Below are 26,631 nucleotides of genomic sequence, written 5' to 3' on the forward strand. Positions count from 1 at the left end.
CTCTAACTGTGTTGGAAGCTGTGTTCTGTGTGCTACATGCTACATGCTTAGCTCTGTGCTGTGAAAAAAAGATAATGTGCTTGAGGGGAAAACATGCAGGATATGTATATAAATGCTGTTCAGATTTTTCTCATGTGGGTTGGTGTGGAAAGGTTGTATGTGCTGGCACCTGAATGCATCATAAGTGGGTAATTCAAACTATGGTGTAAAATAGAATTTTCATCGATTCTTTGAAATTTGGGAATTTTTCATTAACTTTTCCTTTTGGCTGAATGGTGTTTTGCCACCCTGTTGTGCTTCCCAGTTTATTGTTTAAGTGAAAGGGCTTTATGGGGAAAAAACCTGTAGAGGGTACTTTATATGAAATAATGAAATGCTTTGGAGTATACCTTATTCAGTTACAAATACAGCTTGCAGAATATGAAATGCAATATTGCTTATACTGTGATGTGTTGATTGTGAGTGTTGCAGTGACAGGCAGGATATTCATCACACTAAGAGGAATCATCTACTCAGTTTAGTTTCCAATCTCTTCACTCTCAGGAGATTAAGTTACTTTAGTTATGGTACTAAGAATCTCTGGCAACTATGAGTTCACCCCTGTGAGCTTGGGGAAGAGGAAAGAAGTTATGTGAGTGTTCTGCCAGAAGACAGCTGGAGAGGAATAAAAATGGATGAGTTAGAGGAGAGGATTGTAGGTGGTAATGGACATTTCATAATGCCCGCAATGCCATGTGAGCTTTTTGTATATTTAGTGCAGCAGGTAGTAGAGATAAATCCTTAAATCTCCATGTACTTCTTGTTGCCACTTTGAGTGAGGGTAGAAAGGATATCTGCGGACACCATGACATATAGGAGCTCTTTAACACCATGCAAGCTGGTAACTAACCAGGCTCAGAAAACTGGAAAAGTTAGTCCAGTGGTGACCTACCCTAGATTTACAGGTCCTGACGAATAGTGTGTTGACTTTCTTTTCGATTTTAAATAGACAATTATGATATTGACACACACAGAGCAATTTTCACTAAGACTGACATTCTGTGAATAAGAGGCTGCGGTACTAAACCAAGCAGTGTATAGGTGAAGTTCTAAGCCAGTAGGTTAGCTGCAGATGAAGAGCATGAAAATTTGCAAAAATGGGGAAAAAAATCTCTGCTGGGTAGCTACAGAGCTACCCAGCAGAGAATTTTAATGTAAGCATAACAGTAAACGTGGGGCAGTGCCTGTGGTTTCAGGTGAATTACTTTTATTGGAGTCCTTTTTGTACTTCATGTTTGTCAAAAATATTTAAGCCTAACACTTAAGGGTGAAACAAAGAAGAGGAGATGTGGGCTCTGTCTTCTTCAAATGCTTCTCTTTGCTTTTATCTCAAATCCACTGCAGGAGACAATTTATGAAGGAGATGAATTCAGTTGAGACCTACTTACTGTACAGCCCATTTCAAGATTTGACTGCTTACAGCTGGAAACTGGTGAAGACTCTCTCAACATGATTTGTCTACAAGTTCTGAAAATTAGGAAATTGTGAAAGAGTTTTGGGCCAAAAATCATGTTTGAAATAAATCTCAGTGTCTTTAATATATTAGAACCTAGTGACTAATCTTGTACTTACTTATTGATCCTAGTGGAATCTGATAAAAACCAGTCTCTTTTTCTTCTTCCATAAGTAGAAGAAAAGAACTGTGTAAGATTGATAGGATACATTTAATCAATCAATGCTTGGAGGCATTAAATTATTCAGTGCTTTGAAGATGCATGCAGTTTTTCTAGGCAGATGTAGATCTGTCTCTTTTGTGAATTCCTCACAAGCCGTAATACCCCCTGCCCCCACTGTGGAAGTCCTGCTATGCTCCTATGAGTTTGTTTATATAAATTGTACAGATCAACACAATGATTCCCTGCTATGGCAGAGATTGTATTTGTCTCTGCCATAGCATGTTAAGATGGAATAACAATGTTTAAAGACCTGACAGCACTTACTTGTGTAATGATCTCAAACTCCCTGTTTCTATGGATTTTTACCTTCTCCAATCATTTATTCTTAGATTTCAGGGTAGGGAGCAGTAGTAACTGGTTCTCAGTAAGCACTAACTTAGCCACAGATTCTGTTACTAGCAATTTAAAAAAAGCCTCACCCAATTTTATTAAAGGTTAAGGTGGGAGTGGTTATTTTTTCATGGTAAAAACATTTCAGTTACAGATGTTGATCACCTGGAAAGTAATGAGTTCACCAGTCATGAACAAAGAGTCACAATAAGAAAGCATTTCTCAAAGTTAAAAGTAAGAAATAAAAATTATAGTGGCTCTTTTTCTATAAGAGCTCCACAAGGCAGGTTCCAGAGAAGAGTGTAGGCCAGACATCTGTAAGGTGCACAGCTGGGTAGAGGTGAGCAGTACAGAAAGTGAGAAGTATGGAATTCACTCTCTAAGAATTAGTGACTCTTCAGAGTTCTGTGAAATGAAATCAGATTTAGTGTCAGTGATTCCCTGCTCCAAGCCTGTGTGGAGTAGGACCTGAATTTAGGGAATAATGAAAATTCTATAATTTTTCTGCCTATGGATGCAGTCTTCAAGTTATGACAGTTTCACTATCAAAGCATATTAAAGAGTGTCACTTTATTGCAGGCTCACAGAAGCTGATAGTGGTAAAGATGTTGCATCACCTTATCCAGTTTATTAAGGTAGAGGAGTTGGATAGCTTCATAGATTTTGTGGTAGCATTTAATCTTGTTACAATTTCCTTCAGGGTTTTTGTTTAAATGACATTTTGAAGTGCTCATTTGGTTAAATTATTGGTCATCTAGACCATTATCTTGACCTGGACTCTGTCCTCTTCCAGTTTTCTGAAGAATGTGTAAAATCAGTCTAAATACATTTTAAATTAAGTAGATTATCAGAAGTTCTTCCCTGTGTTTGGTTACATTAGTATTTTAACTTGAGGAAAATGTTCCATCTTTGCTTGAAAGTAATGAGTGTTTTGGCCTTGGATGATGTGACAGAAGCTGAGAGTAACACTGTGAAAGAAAGCCAAAACCTTTTCTGTTTCTATTCATGTGGGTACTGCATGGCTGAGATTATGCTCCCAAGCAGAAGGAGTGAAGAAGTCCAAATATGTGAGAGACTTATTTGTGCCTGTATGTGATAAAAATGCACATGCATATATAATGCCTATGTGTACATAAATACGTTCACATACGTATACATGAATGAATATGTACACATCCATATATATTCTTTTTCTTTATAAAGTATGGATGCATGTATCCCAGATTTCCAAAACATACTTTTGAACCTGAGATATTTTGCCATCTCTCCTCCTTTGCAACAAAGGAAAGGGGGGTTTTAATTTAGACTTTTAATTTAGACTAAATTTCCGATTAGAAAAAGAAAAAGGACATAATTGCAAATCTGTAGTTGCATTAAGTAGTCTGAGCAGTTTTGAAAGCTAATCTATTAGAGCTGTTATGGAAGATTTTCTCATTTGGCTAGAAAAAAAGGAAAAAAAGCAGAGAAGGAATAGTACAGCTTTGTAGCTCTCCTGTAATTTTAGGTGCTGTGATGTTTTATTATTAAAAAAACCCCTAACATAAAAAACAAGCTTTCAAAAAAATGAAGGAAAACAAAAGACTTTTTTTGGGCAGATTTTTTGTGGAAGTTGCAAACACCACTATTTAGGATGTCATCATTTCACATTATAATGCTGCTGAAGAAGGCCAGCTGGTGCAGTTAAGTCCCTTATTGGAAATTTTAGTCTGATTCATTACTGTGATTTGTAGTTGTACACAGAAACACTTAATCATTCTTATCCTCCAAGCTCTATTGAATCTACTGGAGGCTTTCTGGTTCTTTGCATAATTTGTGCTGCCAGTCTGCCAGCTTGGCAGTGTTTCAAGCTTGTTGCATTATCTGTGTTTGTTTGCACAGGAAGTGATGCTGCACGTAGGCTGAATTTACAGTAATTCTTTTGTAATAGGCTAATGAGCAACACTACTTCATTCATAATACTAACATTATATAGCTTTGATTAGACCAATTATTGTGTGACTATGCCATTGTGATCATACTTGCACTACAAAGTACTGAAAAGGAAATTTGCTCAGCCTTAGCTTAATTGAACTTGCTGAGAAAATAATTTGGACTTTTATGTGCTTAAGAGAGGTGAAAATTTGAATATGTTGGAGATTTTTATATGCTATGCAATTTAATATATTAAAGTGAGAAAATGAAGCTTCTTTTTTTACTCTCCATTTCATGGCATGAGGGAGAAAAAAGGCAACTAACTGTACATCATACATTCTGCATGTATTGTGAAGGCCTGTTAATAATTCCTTGGTGGGCTTCTGTTTCTTCCATTCATGTTAGTAGGAATTATGGGTATGCAGCTAGAGGAAAACAGGATCCTCTCATGGAATTCCTTCTCTCTCTGTGTGGAGATTTTGCTAATACTAGTGGAAGACATCTGTGTTGATTGCATTGTATATTGCAGTACCAGTGTTGTCCATATCAACCTTTCTATTTATTAAGGTTTTTGCTAAGCCATACAGTACTTATACTTCTTGCTGTCCAGCTTCAAAACTCAGAAATTGCTGTCCTTATGGAAAAAAACCTTATCGAACCCCTGGACTCCTCAAACTTTGTCTAATGTTAATTTTTTTAATGTTTGGGGTTTTTGGGGGGTTTTTTTGTTTGTTTTTTTTGTAGTACGTAAAGCAGATGTTAAATAAAAGAGACCTAAACAGAGCCTTTGTTTTCTATTTGTTAGCAAAATAGGAGTTGTCCACTATAGTTTCCCCATTTAAAAATCTGTGATATGCCTTTTTTTAAGGAAAATTTGGAGCCCTATGCTAGACTAAATCATATGGACTTCAGTTAACTTACTAAGTCCTGGACCTATTCATTTTCTGCCTGCTCCAGCAAGGAGCTTGTTCACATTCTCAGTTGGCTGTAGGAGTGAGAGAGTGCACTGGATAATCAGTGCACATGATGAATGTTTTTGTGATTATGAGAGCTCTGCTTAGAAATTCTGCAATGAGATTATAAATTAGGGTTGGAATTCTTTTCAGGAAGATGGATTTCAGTGTGCTGTAATTCTTTATATCTTGCTGTTGCTGGCTGAAGTCACATTCAGTTGTACCATCTCCTAAGAAGCAGTGAGTTAGGACACTTCTGTTCATAAACTAGATAACAGGAAAGAATGTCACTAGGAAATGTGACTATCTAGAAAAGTTTTCCTGTTAAGAGTGTAAAATTTTGACTGATCCTGGGGGATGTTAATGTACTGTCCTGTTTGTAAAAAATGGTATGTCATCTATTGTTGTGTTGCTTTAAAATAGTCTTTTTCCTTACAGTATTCCTGAGAATCTACTTAAAAAAATGGCTTTTTTGTTAAAAAATATCAGGAAGGATGATGAAGACAGTGCTTTTAAATTAATTCTCTGCCCTTAACTATGAAGTTGTGATCACAGTCTACAGCAATAAGATTCAGTGTGTACAACTGTAAACATTGAAATACAAAATTATAAGAATAAAATCTTTAAATATTTCTTTATTAGAAAAGGTAGGCAAAGTGAATTCAGGAACAGTTCAATGTCCCTTCCTAAAAATACCTCTTAAGCTTGTGATATGTTTTATAGTGCTCCAAAAATTAGCTGTCAGAATCAGTTTTCAGTGTACTTTATTAGAAAATTTTATCAATTCTGAAAAGCTGATGCAAACATTTTTTTATCAGTTAATGCTTAATTTGGAGTTTCTTTGTGGGTTGTGTGTTCAGGAGTTTGTTTTTGTTATTTTTTTTCTTTTGCTTTTACTGAAATACTGTAATACTGGGTAATGGAGCACAATAGAACTTCAGGATGCTTGTATATGGAGGGTTCTTTCACAGGTTTTAAAATTTCATTTTTGTTGTAATGAGGTGCTTTTATTACTACCTAGCATCAGTTCTTACGCATTTCATTTTATGTGAAAGTTGTGGTTCATAAGTTGTGTTTATAGGCTCTGAATACATCTGTCGTTTTGCTTATGTACCAGTGGTGGGAAGAGGATAGTGTGTGAAACGGAGTAGGAATACTGTTAAGGGAATAGAAAGCATTGTACTAATTTCCATTTATGTAAAACAGTATGTGTAAGGTTTCCAATGTTGAGATATACATTAAGTGTAGTAGCTGGAGGTGTTTGTCATCATCGAGTGAAGTTTGTGCATATGTTGCTACTTTACAGTAAAATGTATTACTGCTTTTGGAAAGCAAATAGTGTACTCAGGATGCTAAAGGCATGTCAGGAGTCTCTAAATGTTCATGTTTGTTACATGGTCAAGATCAGAGGGTTTTGTGTCTGGCATTATTTTTATCTTTTGTTTAAAATCAAATGCTCAAACCCTTTTCATGTATCCAGATTGTCTAAAGTAGGTTTGCTTTACAAAATTTTGTAGTCTGCTACAGAACAGAGGTATTTTACTTAGGTGTGTGGCTTTTGTGACAGACTACTATATATCCTTTATATTGGATCCTTATTGCCTAAAAAAAAGTGCAGCAGGTAGTTTTTTGACAAAAATTTTGACATTTTTTTAATGTCAAAATCTACATACTGGAATGTTTACACCACACAAATACTTTTCTTAAAACTCCTATGCATCTTTTGTATTACTACTAATAATAATGATGATGAAAAATTCTTAAAATCACAATACAATTAAGGCTGAATTTAAAGCTTCCAAAATCTGTGGGACCCACTGCCTTAATTCAGGCCCTATCTGTCCAGTGGTTTCAAGAGTTGTTTTGGGTTTATTGTACATGCACAGGCTATGCACATTATGTGTGGCACTGTAGATTCTGTATCCAGAAATGCCAAGGAAATACTCAAATACTATCTAAACAGAACTCCTGAGGGAGGCAAAGAAGAGACCACACATGAGGAAACCTGAACTCATAGTAGCTGTGACTCCAGCATGTTCTGGTTCAATTCCTTTGAGTGATACTTCTTTCAAATACAGACCTTCAGTGATACATTTGAACATTCAAGCACAGGTACGGTCTGGGAATAAAATTCATATAAGCATTTTATAATAGTTGGGTGTGTTTTTTTACAAGATTGCAAAACTGCAAAACATTCAGGATGTATCCTAATTTTATAGACTGTGTTGCCTGAAGTTGCAGATGCAATAGCAACAATGCTTGCACTATATCACTTTCCTAATAGACAAAGACTTGTGATTCCTAGACTGTTCCATTAAGGAATAAAAAGCAAAGAAGCAAAATCACCCCAAACCAAACTAACAAAATTACACACAAAAAAAAGCATCAGTTCTCTCCTGTATTCAGGACAACTTTTCTCCACTAACTAATGGGGTAGAAGCACCAAACTGAAGTTAGAAGACCACTAAACTGGTTCATAGCACCTATGGATCAAGCCATCCAAAATTATAATTTTGGAGGATATGTATTCATCAATACTTAATTTTTTCACTGATTTAAAATTATTTAGTTCTTTGTGGTTTTGAGTATGACTGTATATGGGACATAAATTTTCTCTTCTGCTTTCTACTTATTACTCTTTTTCCTTAACTGTAGATTATTTCAGTTCGGAGTCTAAAATAACAATTGTTGTAAAATACAACCTTTTGAATCTTAGAAATAATGCCTCTGGGAAAGATATTTCACAGAGAAATATACCTATGTGGGCTTTTTCTTGTCAGAGAGTTTCATATGTGTCAACATTTAAGATAATTATTGTAATTTAGGGATTACTTAATTTCTTGATCAGCTGAAGATCTGAGCACCTAAACGTTTCTAAAAACATTTGCACATCTAGAAGAATTCATTCCCCTTGACTTTGCCTTCATCATTTGCACATTAATTGCTAATGAATGTTTGTAGTACAAAGACTTGCATACTTATAAAAGCTGATTTTAATTTTTGTTCTATAAATTCAACACGAATTACATTCTGAGCATTTTCTGTTGGACCTTCTTCTTAAAGATAACACCAGACATCATCTCCTCTTCAACCCCAAACTCATTGGTGCAGGGTTAGAAGCAAATAGTAGAAGAGACTGTCTGAGAGGAGATTTAAGCTGGGGAGTAGGGTGATAAATATAAGACTACAGGAAAGTAATGTCCTGAGGTTATCAGTAATTGATTTTGCATATTTGAAGTTTGCTCCTAAAGTCTCTAAAAGGTATGAAGATGCCACCATCTGTGGATGATCTTGGATACCATAAAACACACATGCATGGTAGGAAGTAGGAGGTGAGGTCTTCTTGTTCGCTTATTCATTATTACAGTGAACACTGGAGACCTCTATGCTATTGACTTTTCTACAGATCTCTCACGGAAAACTCACAATAGTGTAACATTTCTGGGGTAACTTCAGCTTTTTTTTGGTGCATATTTGAGATGACTAGAAAGCTGAATTTCTTTTATATTTTAGATGTGTATAAATGCCTAGAAGTTATATAACATCATACAACTTATTTCTTCAAAGTAAGAATGCTGGAGGTTTTTTTGTCTGCACTGCAATGTTGTTGTCATGCTCTAATTCACCTCTCCTGTCTTCAAATTGTTATAAAGCAAGATAATTTCTCATAGAATCAGTAATTGCTTGTATGTCCAGCTGAGAAGCAAACACAAAGGGTTGCTATGAAGAACTTGGAAAACTTAGGCAGATGCAGTAGCTATAAAAAGAAAATAAAAAAAAATATGGAAATTTGTAAAGAATGGTGAAGAGAATAGTCTGTAAATGTTAAGGAATTGTTTTGAGTGAGGTCTCACAATTTATTTAAGAGCCCTGCTATCTATGGCTACCTTGATAAACGACACATACCAGAAACAGAAACACTTCTGAGCTGTTGTAAATAGGATCAAAGACCTAAAGAGATGTGTGGATGAAGACACTGGAAAATGGGCACTTAAGTTAACACTAATTTAGTAAGAAAGACTCTTGACAGAATTTTATTTCTGTAATCATTGCTCAGTTGCTTTAATTTACTTTTAATAAAGGAAAGGGGCAGATACATGGGGCAGCAGATTCCAAACAAATTTTAAGAACCTGTTTAATTTTGAAAGACACTACTGCCACAGAGCTGTTGGTCCACATTGTGCTTGAAAGGAAGATTGAGAAATGTAGGAGAAGAGAATAGGGGCGACCTTGCCCCTGAAAAGTCATAGCTATGTTAATTACCCAATACAGCCTTGCCCCTGATGAGTCACAGCTATATCCAATAAAGGTAAGTGTGATAAAAGGGAGTGGGTTGGCTGGTGAGGGAGGTCATGAAGGAGGAGGAACCTTGAAGACGAGGAACGAGAGTATCATGAAGCAGAATCCAAGGGAGAGAGAATCTTTGCTGTGAGGTCAGTCTGGGTCTGTAGTTATTGGAACCTGCAGCCACGGTCTAGCCAGGTAAAAGCCTGCAGAGTCTGCAAACTGTTACCTGCAGTCATAGTTCAGAAGGAAATAACCTGCAGTCAGAGGCTGCAAGGGAAACCTACAGTAGGAGCTTGCTGCAGCCGGAGTCAGTGAATAGTTGGAGTCAGGATGGCTGAGCTGAAAGGAATCAATCAAGACCCATTTCATGCTGTGATAAACAAGAAGTCTGTGTCTTGGCTCATTTCTGCTATCTACCAAGCAGACTGCAATGGAGAAATGCATACATGAAGAGCTAGAGCAATCCTCTAAGCTAGCATGTGTCTAAGACAACTGATTTTTCTGGCATGTGACAAACCTGTTCTTTGCAATAGAGTTCTAAGTTTTGCCTCTGGTCACTTTACTCCTAAGTTCCTTTTAGCTGTTCCTTTTAGCTGTTCTTTTCCAGCTGCTTTGTACAAGGAGGTTCTATATTGGGTCAGCAGACTGGACACTAGTCCAATGAGAGACCACGATTTACTGTCTTACCAAAACCATTTAGATATCAACAGATACAGTTATTTATATATAACAGATTTATATTATTTACATATTACATTTACATATTTACAGATTTATATTATTTATATACAGTTATTTATATATAACAGATATAGTTATTTATTTGCCTTAACCTATAAAGGCTGCAAAAAAATAAAAGTTGAGCTGAATTATGAAGTAGAGAAAGAAAAAAGTAGCACTGTCTACTTTCAGGACTTTTAAAATAAAAATATCCTTCTCTCATGCAAGCAGATGCTTTCCCAAGCAAGTTATGAAATGCATCTTTTTGGCCCACAGTGGGGGCAGAAAATATCTATTTCCAGTTGTCTTCTCTCAATAGATTATTTTTTTTTCTTTTTCCGTGTAACCACAACATTTTTATCACTCCTACTGCACTGTGATTTTGGGACTTCAAAGCTGAATATGTGGTTGGTCTTCCAAAGCAAAGTATTTCGAAATGCGTTCAGCTGTGAGGCTGAGTGGTGAATTTTTTGTTTTGCAGAGTCATGACTTTGAAGATTAAATTAGGCAGCTAAATCAGGATCATTATTGTTTTATGATATTCAGAGTACCAGGGGTGTCCAGCTATGAGGCACCAGCAAAGGGCCTGGTTGTATGAAAATGTAGACCCTCTAGGAGTCATTAAGAAGAGGAAAAGGTGAAGCATTAGATATCTGATTTTTCAGTTTTTCTGAACAGTTAGAAATAATTCTTGAACTATCATAAAATTTTCAAATTTTATGTGCTGCAGAATAAAGACATCAAAGTACAGAGCCCTGAAAGCTGAACTGCAGTTCCCTTTGTGTTACTATCCCAGAAATATTGATTATTACAGTTTTATGTTTTCTAACATGCTTTTGTTTATTTAAGAATTCTCTTTTAGCATTTTTGTTGTAGTTTTGTTTACTGTTTTTCTCTCTCTTCAAATTACTCTTCTCTGTTTTTCAGTATTACTTTTCTTCCTTACACTACTTAGTGTTTTCACACAGCATGGCTTATTGTTTATGCGGTCAAATCTACTAAGAGATGCTTTAGGGTGGCTTGAATGGAGAAAAAATAGATTGTGTTATCCTGTAGGTACTATTTTATGGGACCCACATTAGAGTAATTGAGGAAGGAAGAAAGAAAAAGTAAGGAAGATTCTATACAGTTGATGTTTATAAGCATTAATAGAAGAGAAAAAGTATTAAAATTGGAACACTACTGATTTATTAATAGCAGAAAAAGAAGTTATATCCATTTGTTTGCCTGTCAGATTATTTTATGGAATCAAGTTGAGATTTTTTTTTCTTACAGACATAAGGGGAAATATAATGCCAACATAAATAATAAAAGAGAGCTGCTGTCATGCTAGGCTAAATAATGTGGAATAACATTACAGTAGTTAGTAAAACTACTTTTGGCAATATTACTGACAATTTGTTTTTCATTGATATTCTGGCACACGTATTTCATCATGGATATGTCTGTTTTGTATTAAATTTTCATCTTTAAAATGATCTATTTATATGTGTGAATTATCAGACTAGAAAACCTCACTCTTTAAATCTCTTTGGTTTTCTTGCCTTGAGCAATAGCACAAATAATCTTTTATGTTTTAAAAATACCTTCATTTATAGATGGCAATGAAAGTAGCAAAGTTTTGCTTTAAACTGTTTTGTTTATTTTCAATACAGCAATAACTGTCTCTCTCTGTGGGTTTAATATGTCCATGGCAAAAGCAGATTAATAAGTAAAATAAACTATATATTATTTAAAATTTGGATATTTTCAAGCTGTTAAAATCATCACTGGCAATATATATATAAAAAGCTAAATTGCAATTTGCTAAATTGTTAAGGGAACATTTCCCCCCAGTGAGAGTCTGTTGACAATCCTTGGATTTGGTCAGAGGTAAAAGAGTATTACAAATTAAAACTAGCATTTAGGTAACAGCAGTATTGTTGCAAAATATGGTCAAGTTTTGAAGAGCAAGGGCAAACACAAGCAATATGCAGCCGAAGTGAAGGCTGCGCGGGTGTTGCTCGTTCTTTTAGGACATTTAGCTGGTGCAGTGCTTTAGTGAACTGGGTTTTATATTTTATCAGATTTTTCCCCTCTTCTCCCTTGAAGCTTTTCTAAACAGATTTTCATACTTGTTCTGTGAATTTCTGCATATTTGCCCATGTGGGTGACCACAGTGTACAGACCTGTGGCTGCAGAGTGAGTGTGTAATAGAAATGGTACTCGCTGCTGGCCTGGGCTTGCCGTGGCTGTCATTGCCGAGGCAGGCTCTGCCCTGGGCTAGCTGTGTGGGGTTTGAGGAGAAACACTCCCGACCTATGACAAATTCTGCCTTCAGTAGTAAGCAATGAGGAAAAAAAAAAAAAAAAAAAAAAAAAAAAGGAAAAGTTTTATTGCTCTTTCAAAAGTTTTATGTTCTTTCCGAAAAAGGAAAAGTTTTATGTTCTTCAATAAAAGAATATCAATAGAATAAGTTAAGTGTATTGCAGCGGATGAGCCTCCATGGCTAATTGTTTGACAACCCGTTTTTGCTCATTTATCATCTTACTATACACTTGTTGCTATATGTTTTGTCTGAGCAGACCTCTACATGATAAAAGCTTGTCAGGTCTATCTTCCCATTTTCTGATGTTATCAGACATAATTCATATGCTCAGAAGAAGACATCATACTGGCAGAAAAGATAATATCAAGCTGAAAAGCCTTTCTGTCTCTTTTTTGTTTATTTTTTCTCCTCTTCCTCTCCCTCTGCAGGAGTGAGAAAATCGGTGCTGATAGGTGCTCTTCCATCTATCTAAGGAGCACTTGGAAGATTACAGTACAGTAAGCTGACAGGTGTCTACATGATCTAAAGGAATTCTCTCTTTCACAACATGCCATAGCTATTAACCAGTGCCAGAATACAGAGCTTTTATGAGGTACTGATTCACAGACATTGATAATTCTCTTAAAAACTCAGGAACTGTAAAGCAGCACCCTTTTAGCACCTGATTAACAGCACCTTCTAAAAACATCACAGCCTTTGTCAAAAGTGACCTAGAGTAACCACAATAGCAAAACTAGTTTGAGATAATAGATCTTTAGTTTTCATTTAAATACCATGTAGATGGTACTTGTAATCCTGAGCACCACTGCATAACAAAATTTTCTGTCTGTGTATGCTGTGTCTTAGAATCTGTAACCACAGATATGTTGTTATCTTTCTGCTTTTAAAATGATTTTGACTGTATAACTAAGGGCAAATAATACTAGCAGTAGAATTATCAGGACAGCTGGCCAATTTCAAGCCTTGTTCATAGAAAGGTTTGGGTTGGAGGGAAACTTAAAATCATGTAGTACATGCCCCCCCTCCCCTGCCAATGGACAGGAACACCTTCCACTAGACCAAATTTCTTAAAGCCCCATCCAGCCTTAAACACTTCCAGGGACAGGCCATCCACAACTTCTCTGGGCAGCCTGTTCTAGTGCCTCACCACCCTCATAGTGCAGAATTTCTTTATCTGATCTAAACCTAACTTCTTCCAGTGTAAACACATTACCCCTTGTCCTAGTCCTGCGTGCCCCCTGTGTTGCTCCTCAGCACCAGGCAGTAGATAATACATAAAGAGGTCTGTTATGTCTAATATGGTTTTCTTGTTTAGCAGAATTACTCTTGATTTCGATAGAGTATGAGTCCAATTCAGAGTTGTTCAATCTAAATGTGTGTCCAGGGTAAGTAGAATTATATTACACAGTGCCTGTGATATAGCAGTTTAAAGTAAAAAATCCCACTTTTACTGTTTAAGCAAATGAGTTGTGGTACTTTTGGAGGAGGGGAGAACAATAAATTAAAGCTGGCAGGTTTAAGAAGCTGAGCTGTAGGTGGTGGATGCAGCATCAACCGCACAGATGGACACAGTGATGAATGGAGTTAAGTACTGTACAATAAAAGCTGAAGCAGGGGCTTGGGAGCAGGGAAATATCACTCACTCTAAAGCTGTGCTAAAGAGCAAAGGACATTGGTTAAAATGGATGGCTGCAAGGTTTTGTGCCATAAAGGGACTGACTCTGAGGCAACCCTGAGTAACTTACGTGGTTAAGGGATATTCAGATCCCTGAGCATGAATGCTTTGAATGCATTCTTTGTAGAAGTGGCTTATTATTCCTCACATGTGTAATGAGGAACTCAGAGTTGTTAAATACAATCTGAAGAGACATGTAGTTCCCTATGTCTCTCCTTAAGTTTTTTTTTTTAGTTCAAAGTATATTTCTTTAGTTACCTTCTATACTTACTATTCAGAAAGAAAAAAACCAAAAAAACCCAAACATGTTCGTTTGAAGATGATCAATAACTGATATTTTCTACCTGTAATCCTACCTAAAGAGTTGAGTATAGAGAAGATAAATTTAAGTCATTGACATAGCAGACGTATGTTGATAATATTAAAGGAAGAAAATGGAAATCCTTCTTTCAAATATTGATTACTGTCATGTTTGTAAATGGATTGTCCTTCCTTCTTTTCTGTCTTTATTTTTAAGCAGACACTGTGACTGATCCTGCATGAGGGAAGAAAGAGCTGCAAGCATGGGCAGCAGGGGTGCAACTTGCACTTGCCAAGCAATGAGAAAGATAGATTGCATGAGATTCACTCTGCAGGGTTCTGAATCTGATGAGTGGAATATCAGTTTATTCTTTTAGTGGTGAAAGAACATTTTTGTGACAGACAGTGTTTTGAGCCGATAGGAAAAGTAGCTATTTTCTAGTGAAAAAATATTCTGTGATTATGTTCAACATAAAGTAGTGAATGTTGTTGGAGTAGACATTGTCATAGTAATATTAGTCAAAATATTGTTATGATTTGACAACTTTGGGTTGTAGAAGTGATTATTAGTTATTTGACTGTTTCATTTATTTTGATATTTTTATGTTTAAATTATTTTTATTCACTCATTTCTTACAAATCAAGCATTAAGATGCTCTCTAATGCAAACTGATTTTAATTGGACTATCAAATGCAGGTAACAGCATCATATTATGCAAAACAGATTCTGAATTAATAACTTCCAATTCTCTCTCAATAATAGACATATAATTAAAAAATTTAAACCAATACCTTACCCTGCAGTTTTGCAGTTAGTAAACATGCTGAGATATAGGACTCCCATTTAAGTGATGATAATCAAATGAAATTATTTTGCTTTTCTTACTATTAGAGAATTTTGGATTCCTGTTCACAAACTACTAAGAATTTAAGATGTAACACAACACTCTGGTTATTAGATGTAGTCCTTAAAATTATGTCTGTTTGTCTGAAGAGAACTAATTGCTGCCTTAAAAAAAGTTTTCTGCTTCATTAAATAACGTGTAAAAGAAGAGTTTACTTTTGCTTCTGTGTTATCTATTTTAGAAAACGTTAAAAAATGTCTACTTTCCTTTGCAACACAAATTGACGTCTTTTTCCAATAGAGGTAATACACAGTGAATATATTTATATTCAAAGAGGTAAACTCTGCAAGGCTGAGTACACACACAAAATCTATATTGTGTTCTGTCTTTGCAAAGTAGAAAATGATAGGTTTGAAATGTGTTTAGTAATTCTTTTGGCTTTGTAAAATGAAAACAGTTCTGAGAAAAGGTAATAAATATCTCTAAGAAATTATTAAAACACTGCATTGTGACAAGGTCAAGCACTTAGATTAGCATAAAAAGCCCTTATAAAAGACATTTGCATATCTTGATGATCAAAAGGTGAAGTCTAAGTTCATAAGTTAATATACACTATTAAAAATCTTTCTAAAATAGTAGATAATTGCTTTACCAAGGTGAGAGGTGTGTGTTTATGAACCTCAGTTTCTTTTGTAATATTGTGTATGTGTTATGTCAGTGAAAATGTATATTAAATTTTTTGAGGCTTCAATTCTGGAATAACTTAAAATTGTGAGCATCCCATGTAGTCACTGAAGCTATTCAAATCCTAGCAACTTTATTTCTATCAGTTTGTGTTGTGAAAAATTTAACTATTGATTATTAGTGAAATATGTAATGGAATGTTTAAGATTTTATAGATTAAAATAAAGCCTCTTTTTTTTTAGTAACACTTAAGTAACTGTGATTTAGGAGATCCTTAGTTTCTTACCATCTGCTGAATGAGTAAAAGTGCATATATCCACTGAAAGAAAGAAGTGATGTTTTGGTCAGTTCTTATATGAAGTACAGGAAGTCCTCTAAAAACTTGAATTAGGAAAAACAGTGAGTGAGTTGATAAGCTTAGAAATTATTAAGCCAATGATAATTTTGTATGATCTCTAATATTTGAAAACAATATCTAGTAAAGGAAGCATCTTTATAATTTAATGATGATACATTTTCATACAGTTTCAAAATATTTGAAATACCTTATTCTGTAACTTTACTGTTCTCCAACTCCTGTGCTGGATGCCAAAATAGCTGTGCTGAAGAGCCAGATTAGACATCCTGTGGTAGGTGGATCATTCTGCCATGTTTGAACACCTTCTCATCCAATGTTTCCTTCCAGCTTATGCTGAACTTGTGAAACCATTGTTGTAATCTTTGCTCTCTTGTCTATTTTATTCAAGTATTTTTACAGAGCACAAAATCTCTCTAGGCAGAATACATGCTACCTAAAAGTATGAAATTATTGCCCAATGGACATAAATTTGGCTGAGACTAATTTGCTGTTAGTACTGATGATACTCTCCACCTCTTTCGAGATACTAAGTGGGTCTTTGCTGACTGGACAGTTCCAAGTGTAATGTGTTGACTTCCATGGCTCATTGAAATGGACTGATCCTCAGTGTTGTTTAAACTTCTCTGGTTTTGCTTTTATGATTTTATAACTTCTCATATTTGTGGCATGTTTTTCTTTTACTGCTGACTGACCTTGTTCAACAATCCTTGTTCTGTCTGCAGTTTTACCTTTCTTACATTGCATAGTTCTCCACTAACCTAATTTCTGATAGTTCTATCTCATAGTTTAGTAGTTTTCTTAGTAGTGTGTGCCAAGATTATTCATCCATGCTCTATTAAAACCTCAGTCCTTAGGAGGAAGTCTAGGCACTTAGCTGTGAGCTAACTGGGAAATAAATGCCATTCTTCGCTGTTCTTATGGTCTGAGCTGCAGATACTTGGGGGGTGATGGAGTATGCTTTGGTGCTTCATTGACCAGCATGCCTAGATTTCTGAGAGACTGTGAGAGTATGGTTTATACACAACTCTTACCTTTAGTGGGTGAGTGTAAAGTTTTGACAGCATCTGTAGGTCAAGACTTCAAAGTGGGATTTGTAGAGTAGGTAGGAATGAAAGGAAAAACATTCACAGAAGTCATACAGCAAATGAAAATGTGGGGTAAAAATGGTAAATACTAATTTGTGTAATAGTCTTATTATCTCGGTGTTGTTTAAAAGTGTGCCTCACTAGTTTCTCTTGAAGTAGTTTTATTGATCTGCTAATTCAAACAGATATTGTAATAGAGTTATTACACATGTTAAGGGTCAACTTGCACCTCTGTCTTTAGAAAAACATGAACGCATGATTTCTGTGACAGAAAATACGGTCTGTTATATACAGGATTTCTTTCCACATCTCTGGCATTTGCTAAGCAAATTCTGCTTCAGTATGTGTCCATTTCTAGTTAAATATATAAGAAGTGCATGAAAACTAGGTCAAATCTGTAGTAGGCATATCCATAAATAATGTTGGACAGGAAGTTCCACCTGAATGGATCTCAGTAAACTTGCAGATGACACCAAGCTGTGTGGTGCTGTTGACACTCCTGAAGGACAAGGTACCACCCAGAGGGTCCTGGACAAGCTCCAGAAGTGGGCCCATGGAAATCTCATGAGATTTAACAAGGCCAAGTGCAAGGTGCTGCTTGAGGTGATACCAGCACAGGCTGGGGGATGGACAGATGGAAGGCAGCCCTGCCCAGAAGCGCTTGGGCATGCTGGGCATGGGCTGGCAATGTGCACTCTCAGCTCAGAAATCCAGCTGTATCCTGGGCTGCATCCCTAGCAGCATAGCCAGTAGTTGAGGGAGGTGATTCCCCGCTCCATTCATGTTTGACCCTACTTGGAGTGCTCCATCCAGCTGTGGGGCCTCCAATATAAGGATGTGGATGGGATGGAGCAAATTCAGAGGAGGCTGCAAAGATGCTCAGAGGGCTGGAGCACCTCTCCAATAGAGACAGACTGAGAGAGATGGAGGTTAGGTTGTTCAGCCCGTTCAGGAGAAGAGAAGGCTCTGGGGAGACCTTGTATTACCCCCTAAAGGGGGTCTGCAAGATATCTGGAGAGGGCTTCTTACAAGGGCATTTAGTGATGGGACTGAAAAATAGTAGGTTTAGATTAGATACTAGCAATGAATTCTTCCCTGTGAGGGTCATGAGGCACAGAGAAAGGTTGCCCAGAGCACTTGTGGATGCTCCATCCCTGACAATATTCAAGGCCAGGCTGGATGGGGCTCTGAGTAACCTAGTATAGGGTAAGGTGTCCCTGCCCATGGCAGGGGGATTGGAATGAAATGATCTTTAAGGTTCCTTCAAGCCTAGAAGGTTCTATGATCCTGTGATTGCTGTGTTGGGATGCAGTCTTTGCTTTTTTGTCTTATGAAAATGGTATGCTTGCTAACTCATTAAATCTGCACTAAGATTGGTTATCAATAAATATAAATGTCTTACAAACAATGTTAATCTGTAAGTTGCTAAAATAGAATTTATTAATCTTACATTACTGTTCCTAACTTTTGTTCTGTTTATCTCAGTTTAATTCAGTTATTAGTTTATTCAGATAGATTTTTCTTCTATTTATTAGAAATAATGCAAAGTAAAGAATCAAGTGAAAATAATATACTCAAAAAAAAAACTGGCAGTAATGAATTGAGAGGTTTTGATGTGTGAAAGAAAGATCTTAATAGTATATTGACAACTGTAGTTTTCTTCTAGGAGGCTTCTACATGAAAAGGCAACTTTGAAGGTAATTTAGGCAACTCTAAAGAAAGCAATTTAGATTTTATGATGCAAGTAGTTTTTCTGATTATGTTAATCTGACACAGCCTGATTGTGTCCCCCAAAGGCCATGGCAAAACATAATCAGGCCAACTCTCTAAATTGGAATCACTCTAAAATCTCCTAAAGATGCAAATGTAGTTATCAGAGAAGAATTACAAGAGTTCTTTTAAAGATTGGTTTTTAGTAACTCAGACTTTTTTCAACCAGTATATATTTGAAATAATGTATTTGAAGATTACCAAATCTAGCTATAAAATACCATTTTTCCATTGAACTGAGCACTCATGCATTTTGTAGATATCATTAAATAAGTCATGTTGCCAAAGAGTTGCTCAAAGCTAAATTTTAAAAGGGTTACATTAAGTATTCTCAAAGTATTTGCAGGCACAATCAGTGTGTATACAGGAAGGTAAGTTTATGTATGCAAACAGGTACATAGGCTAGAGTAATTGGGCAGATTGGCTAATTATGTTTCTAGGCAGGCATGCACAGTTTGGTGTATGCAAATTAATGCAATCAGAAGCACTGCTGGTAAATTAAGCCCATATATTTAATTTCACCCTTTAGGTGTCAACAATATCAGATAAGGAGGAGCTTGCATTCAGTAACATCTATTTTATTACAAGACAGGTACCAAAGCCTTTTCAAGAAATTTTTGATGGAAGAGGTTGACTTTCTCATGACATCATATATTAAATGTGACAACATACTAACAAGTGCAAGAACTTTTATAGTGATAGCAGTAGAACCACAAAAATAAATGACAAAATTTCATTAGCTGCAAGTTGCAGTTATCTGGCTCTTCTTCTTGCATATTGAATTATAATAAATGCAAGGAAGAAGCAAGTGATCTGTTAAAGTGAAATAACTGCCTTGTTTGCTATTTTTTATAACATTTTACATCAATGATCATATCTCAAGATAACTTTTATCATCACAGTAGTTTCTCAGTTATTTCCTTGTCAATAGTTTGTATGTGTGATCATTGCCTAGCTGTAAAAAACATAACTCCAACACCTGGTTGTAAAGAAATAGTCAACAGAAACAAATCTCATGCAGTTAAATAATAGTGAAAGAAAAAGGTTGAGAACGTTAAGTAAAATGCATTTATTCAGGTATTTTGTGAAATTCTTGTGCCTACCATAACTAGCATTAAAAGCCTTTTTAATTGACTTTTCATATTTGCCTGTCAGTGATTGACAGTCAAAAAGAGCTGTTCAGCAGCTTTGATAATACAGTCCACTTTCAGCGTCATTGTACTAAAGCTTCTGAATAGATATCCACAGAAACCATTCCCATGACCAGGTGTCTGAATTGATACCTTCAAAGTATCATTTTTAATAGTTTCTTTATTATGTGCCTTTCATTACAATTTTGGGAAAAATACAGATCTATCTGTTTTTTACAAAAATATTATTAGTTATATCGAAGCCAGTTTTGGTAACAGTGATCTGTTGAAGGCCTCAGTGGAGTTCTGTGTAAAAGAGGGCACTCTTCAGCTTAAATGAGTGTCCTGGGCGACAGCATTTAAAAGCCTAACAAAGCAGAGGTTAGTTGAGGAAGATAACTTATCTGACTTTATCAAATATTTTCTGTTTTCTTCATACCTCTCCACTCATCACCGAACTGCAATTTTTATGTTCTGAGCTTGTTCTAGCTTCCGTTGTCCTTGCAATCCTTTCTCTGAGACGCCTCTTTTCCTTCACGTGATTTTACTCCTCTTCATCTAAAAGGAGGTGGTTTTGTTTCCTTGCTTTCTTTTCTTGTCTTCATCAAGAGCATGCACAAGGGTGTATAAAGGCTAAACCACTGGTCCTTTCTTTGATTTGTTTTAGGCATCTACACCAAGTCCTCCTGTGCATCTCACAAATTCTACTTCAGTCTGGTTTTTGCTGGTGCCAATGAGCTTCTCTCTGTTGATATTTTTTGCAATTCATTTGTACAGCATTTTAAAGTTACTCTATCTCTGACAAACAGAAATTGCATCAGGTTGATAGTTGGGACGCTGGTCATGTCAGCAGCCTCAGGCTACTGGGGCACTTCTGGATAATTGCGAGCTATAAAGATTACAAGAGGTTAGGGAAAGATGCAGCCATCTGTATAATCTAATGATGCTGGAACTCATGTGAATGATTGGAAAACTCTCAGTCAAGTGAAAGGAGCAGCAGTAGTCTGATTATTACTACATATTGTACATAAGCAAAGTTCAGCTTCTTTTTGCTATAATAGAAATGAAATGGTTTTTACTTTGTCTTCAAATAATGCAACTCATCAGAAAGGATTGTTACTTGTTAATTAAGGTGGTATGTTTGAATTGTTTCCTTTTTAGTATTTCCTGGTGGACATAAAATCTTCCTGTATTGATAATTTATTACTTATTATGCTAAATATAACTAAAGCTATTTCTGGCTTTTTTAAATCAGTAAATGACAGCTTCTGTGTACAGCATCTTGGGTTCCTGTTTATACTAAAAAAATTTGTGCAGTTCAAAATTTCATTACCCAGCATAACCTGAATGTAAACTTCTATGATTCCTGTGATTTTTTTTTTTCATGTAAAAGACAATGTTTAGAGCTAAGATTATTCACAGCATATTAACATTAGCATGGCTTGGAAATGGGCTTTTGTTTTTTTGTCATCACCAGTTTAATATTGTGTGTGCTTTTAGCCTTTTACTCTGCTCATTATAAAACCAGAGGATGAGTTTATTTTCTCATGTTTCTTTTTATTACACCAGACAAGCTCTTCTCAAACAGTGATTCATTACTAGCAAAATAGTTCTTGATTATCTGTAGGTGAAAGAGTTCTGAGAGTTCTGCTCCATTAAAAAATATTTGATTTGAGATTTTACAAGTTTGAACATTTGCATGTGTCCTGGTAAGTCATTGCTGTATTCTAAGTGTAATCAGTTTTAGGTTCCTAATTAAGATTTCAAGAAGAAAAAAACAAACAGTATAAATATCATGTATTATTGGTTTTTTATTTATATGCAAGAAATAACTTTTTCATATATTTTTAGGTCATAAAGAAGCTGTTTCAGGGTACAGTGGCTGCTAAATGCTTTCATAGTTGGAGAAGAAATTGGAAAAATTAATGAATAAGAATTAATTGAAAACTACAGAGAAAAAAAGCATGCCTGTCTGAAGATGGCTATATAACACAAACTGGAAGCTGTAAAAGTATTGCAAAGAAACATCATAACTTATTTTAGATTTCTAGTCTGACCCAGCTTAGCTTTTTCCTAAGGCTTTAAATAATCCATCTAGCTCTATATATGTTTATATGAGGATTCACATATATGTTAGTGTAGGTTGAGTCTCTGCTCGAGTGGGCTAACCTGGGTTTTTTTCCCTTTAAACTTTTGTATTGAGTGTTGACTGAATTTTGAAAATTATAAACACTGAAAGACAGTGTTCAGTGTGGCAAATAGTAGGACCACCTCCCTGTTTCTATAGTATTTATGATACAGTTCTCTAAAACCTAAATGTTGCCTCATAAAATACCAGTATTGATACAGTAGTTCTATTCATACTTTTTAATAACAAAAAGAGTAAGTGCCACAGAATTCCAACATCTTTCAGTGATCAATAACTGTAACAGTCCCCAAAGCATCATCTTAATAATTTTTCTACTCATATGTCTTCGAAAGTGAAATAATATGCAGGCATCAAATATCATTACAGAGAGTAAAGTACAAAGGTGAAGAACTTTGTGCCAAAGACATTAGCAGCCCTTTATGTAGAAGAAAACTTTATGGTTCAAGTTATGTATGGCTTACTGTTTGTAAAGGCTCATTAAAATACCCTGAATATGTTCTATTTTTACTACTGTTTATCAGAATTACATACTTTTTGTTTACTTACAGTATGAAAGAGGCTGGTTTAGGCCATAAACAGTGGAGGGGTGGTCCCATTTCATCAAACTGCAAGCAGTGTCCAGTAGTTTATACCAATCCTGTTTGTGGATCAGATGGTCACACATATTCTTCTCAGGTAAGAACTGAATAAAGCACTAAATTAATCTTTCATTGTTCCATTCAATTCCAGCTCTTGGGAGTAAAATAATGTATTGTAACACCAACCATTTTTTTTTTGCATTGGCTAAAGTATGTATATTAGGGAATGCAACCTACAACAATTCTAGTATTTAGTATGATGTAAAAGAAAAATGGTAACAAACCCTAAGCAGCATAAACCAATAATACCTGGAGCAGCAGAGTGTAAGAGTGCTCTGCAATGTGACAAGACACCATGGCTGGGTTTTGAGTAAGCAAAAAAGTGTTGGGTGTCTCCAGCTAGAGATAGAATAGATATGTTAAGTCAGGCTTTCCAGTTGAGCCTTGAAGGTTTTCTTCAAATTCCAGGCTCTTAGACATAGATGTAACATACCCAAAAAGTGTAATAATGTGATTGTTGAATATCTTTCTTTGCAACAGTGTATTATGAGTTTAAAGATCATAATCATATCTTCCTTTTCTAGTCCTTAACCCTCCTGTCTTTTCTTTCATACATATCTGGAGATGCAGTAATAATTTTAAAATGTCACTGTCAGTTTACCCAGTCTTATTTGGATGAAATATTTGGTGCTGCTCCTGTTGAAGTGCAAAAATCCTGGGACTGCATTAGTACAGTGCAGAGGTGAAATTGTGAGATGGAGGGACTTCATAATGCTGAAAACAGATTAATTTGTTTAGCATCCTTCATTAAAACTTGGAGCAGAAGAAGGCTCAGCCGTCATTAACAACTTAGTCTTCTTTAATAGAAAAAAGTGTGGGCTCTTGATAAACCCATTTTTCTCTGAAACAGCATGTAATTCAGCAGTGTGAAAGGAGCTACTGTATTCTGTCTTACTGACACTGTGTCCTTACTCTAACAAATTGTTTCATTAGTAGATAATATCCAGTGCTTCAAGAGAAGTATAATAATAGATTAAATTGATAGAGATGAAAAGGCTCTGTGGTTGTTACTTATGAAGAAAAAATAGCATATTGCATTTTAAACAAAATACTTTAGGGATATTTCCTAGTATCTAAAGATTTTTAGAGTTTCCATAATTTTTTGGGGTTTATTTATGTAGTCACAAATTAACTACATCTGAAGTTTACACATCTGTAGTCACATGTGAAGTCGACAAAAAAGATTTAGTTTCCAGGAGGGACTGGGTGTTGAATTGAACAAGTATCTTCTCCAAGGATTTTTTTTTCTTGATAAAATAAATAATCAGCTTTAACTAGTGCTTTCTAAACCCTGACAATACTTAGGCTTTTATCCTAAATCTTACATTAGAAAACATTTTTTCTACTAACTTGAATGTTTAAGTATAGGGATTTGGTCTAGAATCCTAGTTTTCCTTTAAAGAGAGTAATTAAAAAAATTCTAGTGCTTACACCAGGTTATCTGAGGCCCTACAAATGAATTCTGGATTCTTTGGTGTAGCTAAAAAACAGTTCCTTTCATTGATACTATGGCTTTAAATTAAGAATTTGAAAAGTATTCCGATTTTCATTAACTCTTGCCTGTATTTTTTTTAATGAGCTGAAAGTGTGCTGGCATTTTACTAGACATTAGGTAGGGCTGTCATTTAGTATTTACTTTGCCTTGCCATTCAAAAGTTCAGGCAGTCTTTAATTCTCAAGTCCAGGCTGCACACAGATATAATGCAGATAGTAATCTCTAATTTTGCAATTTAAATAGATGAGGTAGATAGATTAATACTGGATGAGCAACTTTTTTATTTTTTATATACTGTGTACTTCATTTATTGCAGTCTCTCCCTATGTTCTTCCTAATCTGATATGAAGTTCACCCCTCTTTAACCTCATTGCCTATTTCCTGTTTTACCATATAGGAATGCTATGTTCTAAATAACTCCCTAGGCAGAAGTGACCTTTCTGGCCTCTCATGGTCTGGTCTGGAGTAGGTGTACAAAATTCTATAACATATTGATAAGATGCAGATATTTTCAAATCAGTTCATACATTAAAGGTGCAGCTGCTCAAAGGGAATGATGAGAAATGATTGGATTCAATGCAGAAGTAATACACCATCAGAGATCTTCTGCAGGGTTGTACTTTTGTCTTCCACTACCTTCTAATGGTAGATTTCAAATCTCGGATTACTGAAGAAAGAGTCTAAAAAGGTTTTTTTGTGAAAGAATATCTATATTAGCCTATAAATATTTATTTTTATTTCTTTTCAGTGATGTGAGGATTTCATATTCTGTGCTGCCAGTTGCATCAAAACAGAGGTCCTTGCCAGGTTATTTCAAGAGCAATGTTTTTAAAAATTGATTAAAGACAAATATTTGTGTTCCTGTGCTCCAGTCAAAGTTTGTTTCATTGTGTCATCATGCTCCAGTAGGAGTTTATACAGCACTTTTCTTGTATTTAGAAAGCATTCATCAATGACTCTGGGAAATTGTATAATACATTTTCTGAAAATAACTCATTAAATAGTAATAGTATTGTAGAACACAGCCAGGCAGTTGACATTTGTCAGATGGATGCTCTTTTGGGAGTATATCTTTGCTTTTCAGGACGAGCCCATGAAATGCTTGAACTAAGTTATGTAACTATAGCTATTTCATGCATGTGTTTTGCTTTGGAAAGCAAACAAACAAAAAAAGATGATATAATAGGTCGACTGTCTAGAAAGAAAAGTTATCTCCTATATTGGGCTTTTCCAGAGTCAGGTAAAGATATTTTGTTTCCCTCTCATTTTTGCAGTCCTGGTTAGGTTTAATGTTTTCTCAGCTCACAATTAGTCTCATGAAGTCACTGTAAAAGAAAAGTAGCAGGTGTAAGATATTTGTTCCTAGCATTACAAGAATGTTGAAACAAAAACATTACCTGCTGAAATATTGAGTAATCAAAGTGAACATTAATCATTGTGTGAGAAGAAATTCAGTTTCAAGAGATCCTGCCATTTCCTTGGCATGATGGTGGTACAATTTTTACTTGTTTTTAATGGCCTTTAAATAGTACTACATGTGTTCTAGAGTTGGTCTGGTTTTACCTTCTGCGTTTCTCTGGACTTCAGCACTTGAAAATGCAATATCCATTTTTACACTAGGAATTCTCAAGAAGTGCTGTCTCATAAGGCTTTAGTACCCCTATATACTTGACATTCTCCGTGAAAAACACTGCCTGTTTGTAGCTTCATCTTTCCTGGGATTAATAGGGAAGTAAAAGGACATGAAGTGCACCTCAGATGGGTTGTTTGGAGGCAGCAACCCAGCTGCTGCCATTCTTTCACCCAGAGAAGCATCTCACTGCTGTGCAGCACACACTGTAAGGCTGGGGGGACTGGGATGAGATGGTGGTGCTCAGGCTTGGATGCTTCTGTTGAAACAATTTTACCATATTGCACTATATTGTAGCTGCAGTTCCAGAAAAATGGCCAAGAGGAAAAAAATAATACGGTCACGCAGAGGAATCTTGTTTTGATTTTTTTTTTGCATATTTTGATTTCAGCTCTGGTATTTGGTATAATAGGCTGAAGTTTTCACTCTTAAGTTGAATGCAGTTGACAATTAGTCCCACTTCAGCAAAATCTAACCTTAAATAGGATCAATGAACAGTGCTTGTAGTATTTTGAAAACACAGCAGAAATAACTTAATCTTTAAATTATGCCCATTGCCCCATGTTTTTATGCTAGAATCTCTTTGGCAATTCTATTGTTAGCAACAATTTGCTCAAGGTGGCTTGATATTGATAGTCAATCTTTTAT

General features: G+C 35.5%; 1 protein-coding gene across 2 annotated transcripts in view; it reads left to right on the forward strand.

Annotated features, from left to right (window-relative positions):
* SPOCK3 (SPARC (osteonectin), cwcv and kazal like domains proteoglycan 3) overlaps positions 1-26,631 on the forward strand; it is a 163,461-nt gene that overhangs the window by 76,071 nt on the left and 60,759 nt on the right. Inside the window, exons 1-2 of one of the 2 annotated variants that reach the window (XM_066317621.1) lie at positions 10,432-10,553; positions 22,769-22,895. In XM_066317621.1, the coding sequence (XP_066173718.1) occupies positions 10,483-10,553; positions 22,769-22,895 (198 nt within the window). In that variant the 5' untranslated portion in view covers positions 10,432-10,482. Of the gene's footprint in view, positions 1-10,431; positions 10,554-22,768; positions 22,896-26,631 lie in introns of those variants that run through there. The other variant, XM_066317620.1, reaches the window with a different exon arrangement.

The sequence above is a fragment of the Sylvia atricapilla genome, chromosome 4 (genome assembly GCF_009819655.1).
Source record: "Sylvia atricapilla isolate bSylAtr1 chromosome 4, bSylAtr1.pri, whole genome shotgun sequence".
In the NCBI taxonomy this organism is placed as follows: domain Eukaryota; kingdom Metazoa; phylum Chordata; class Aves; order Passeriformes; family Sylviidae; genus Sylvia; species Sylvia atricapilla.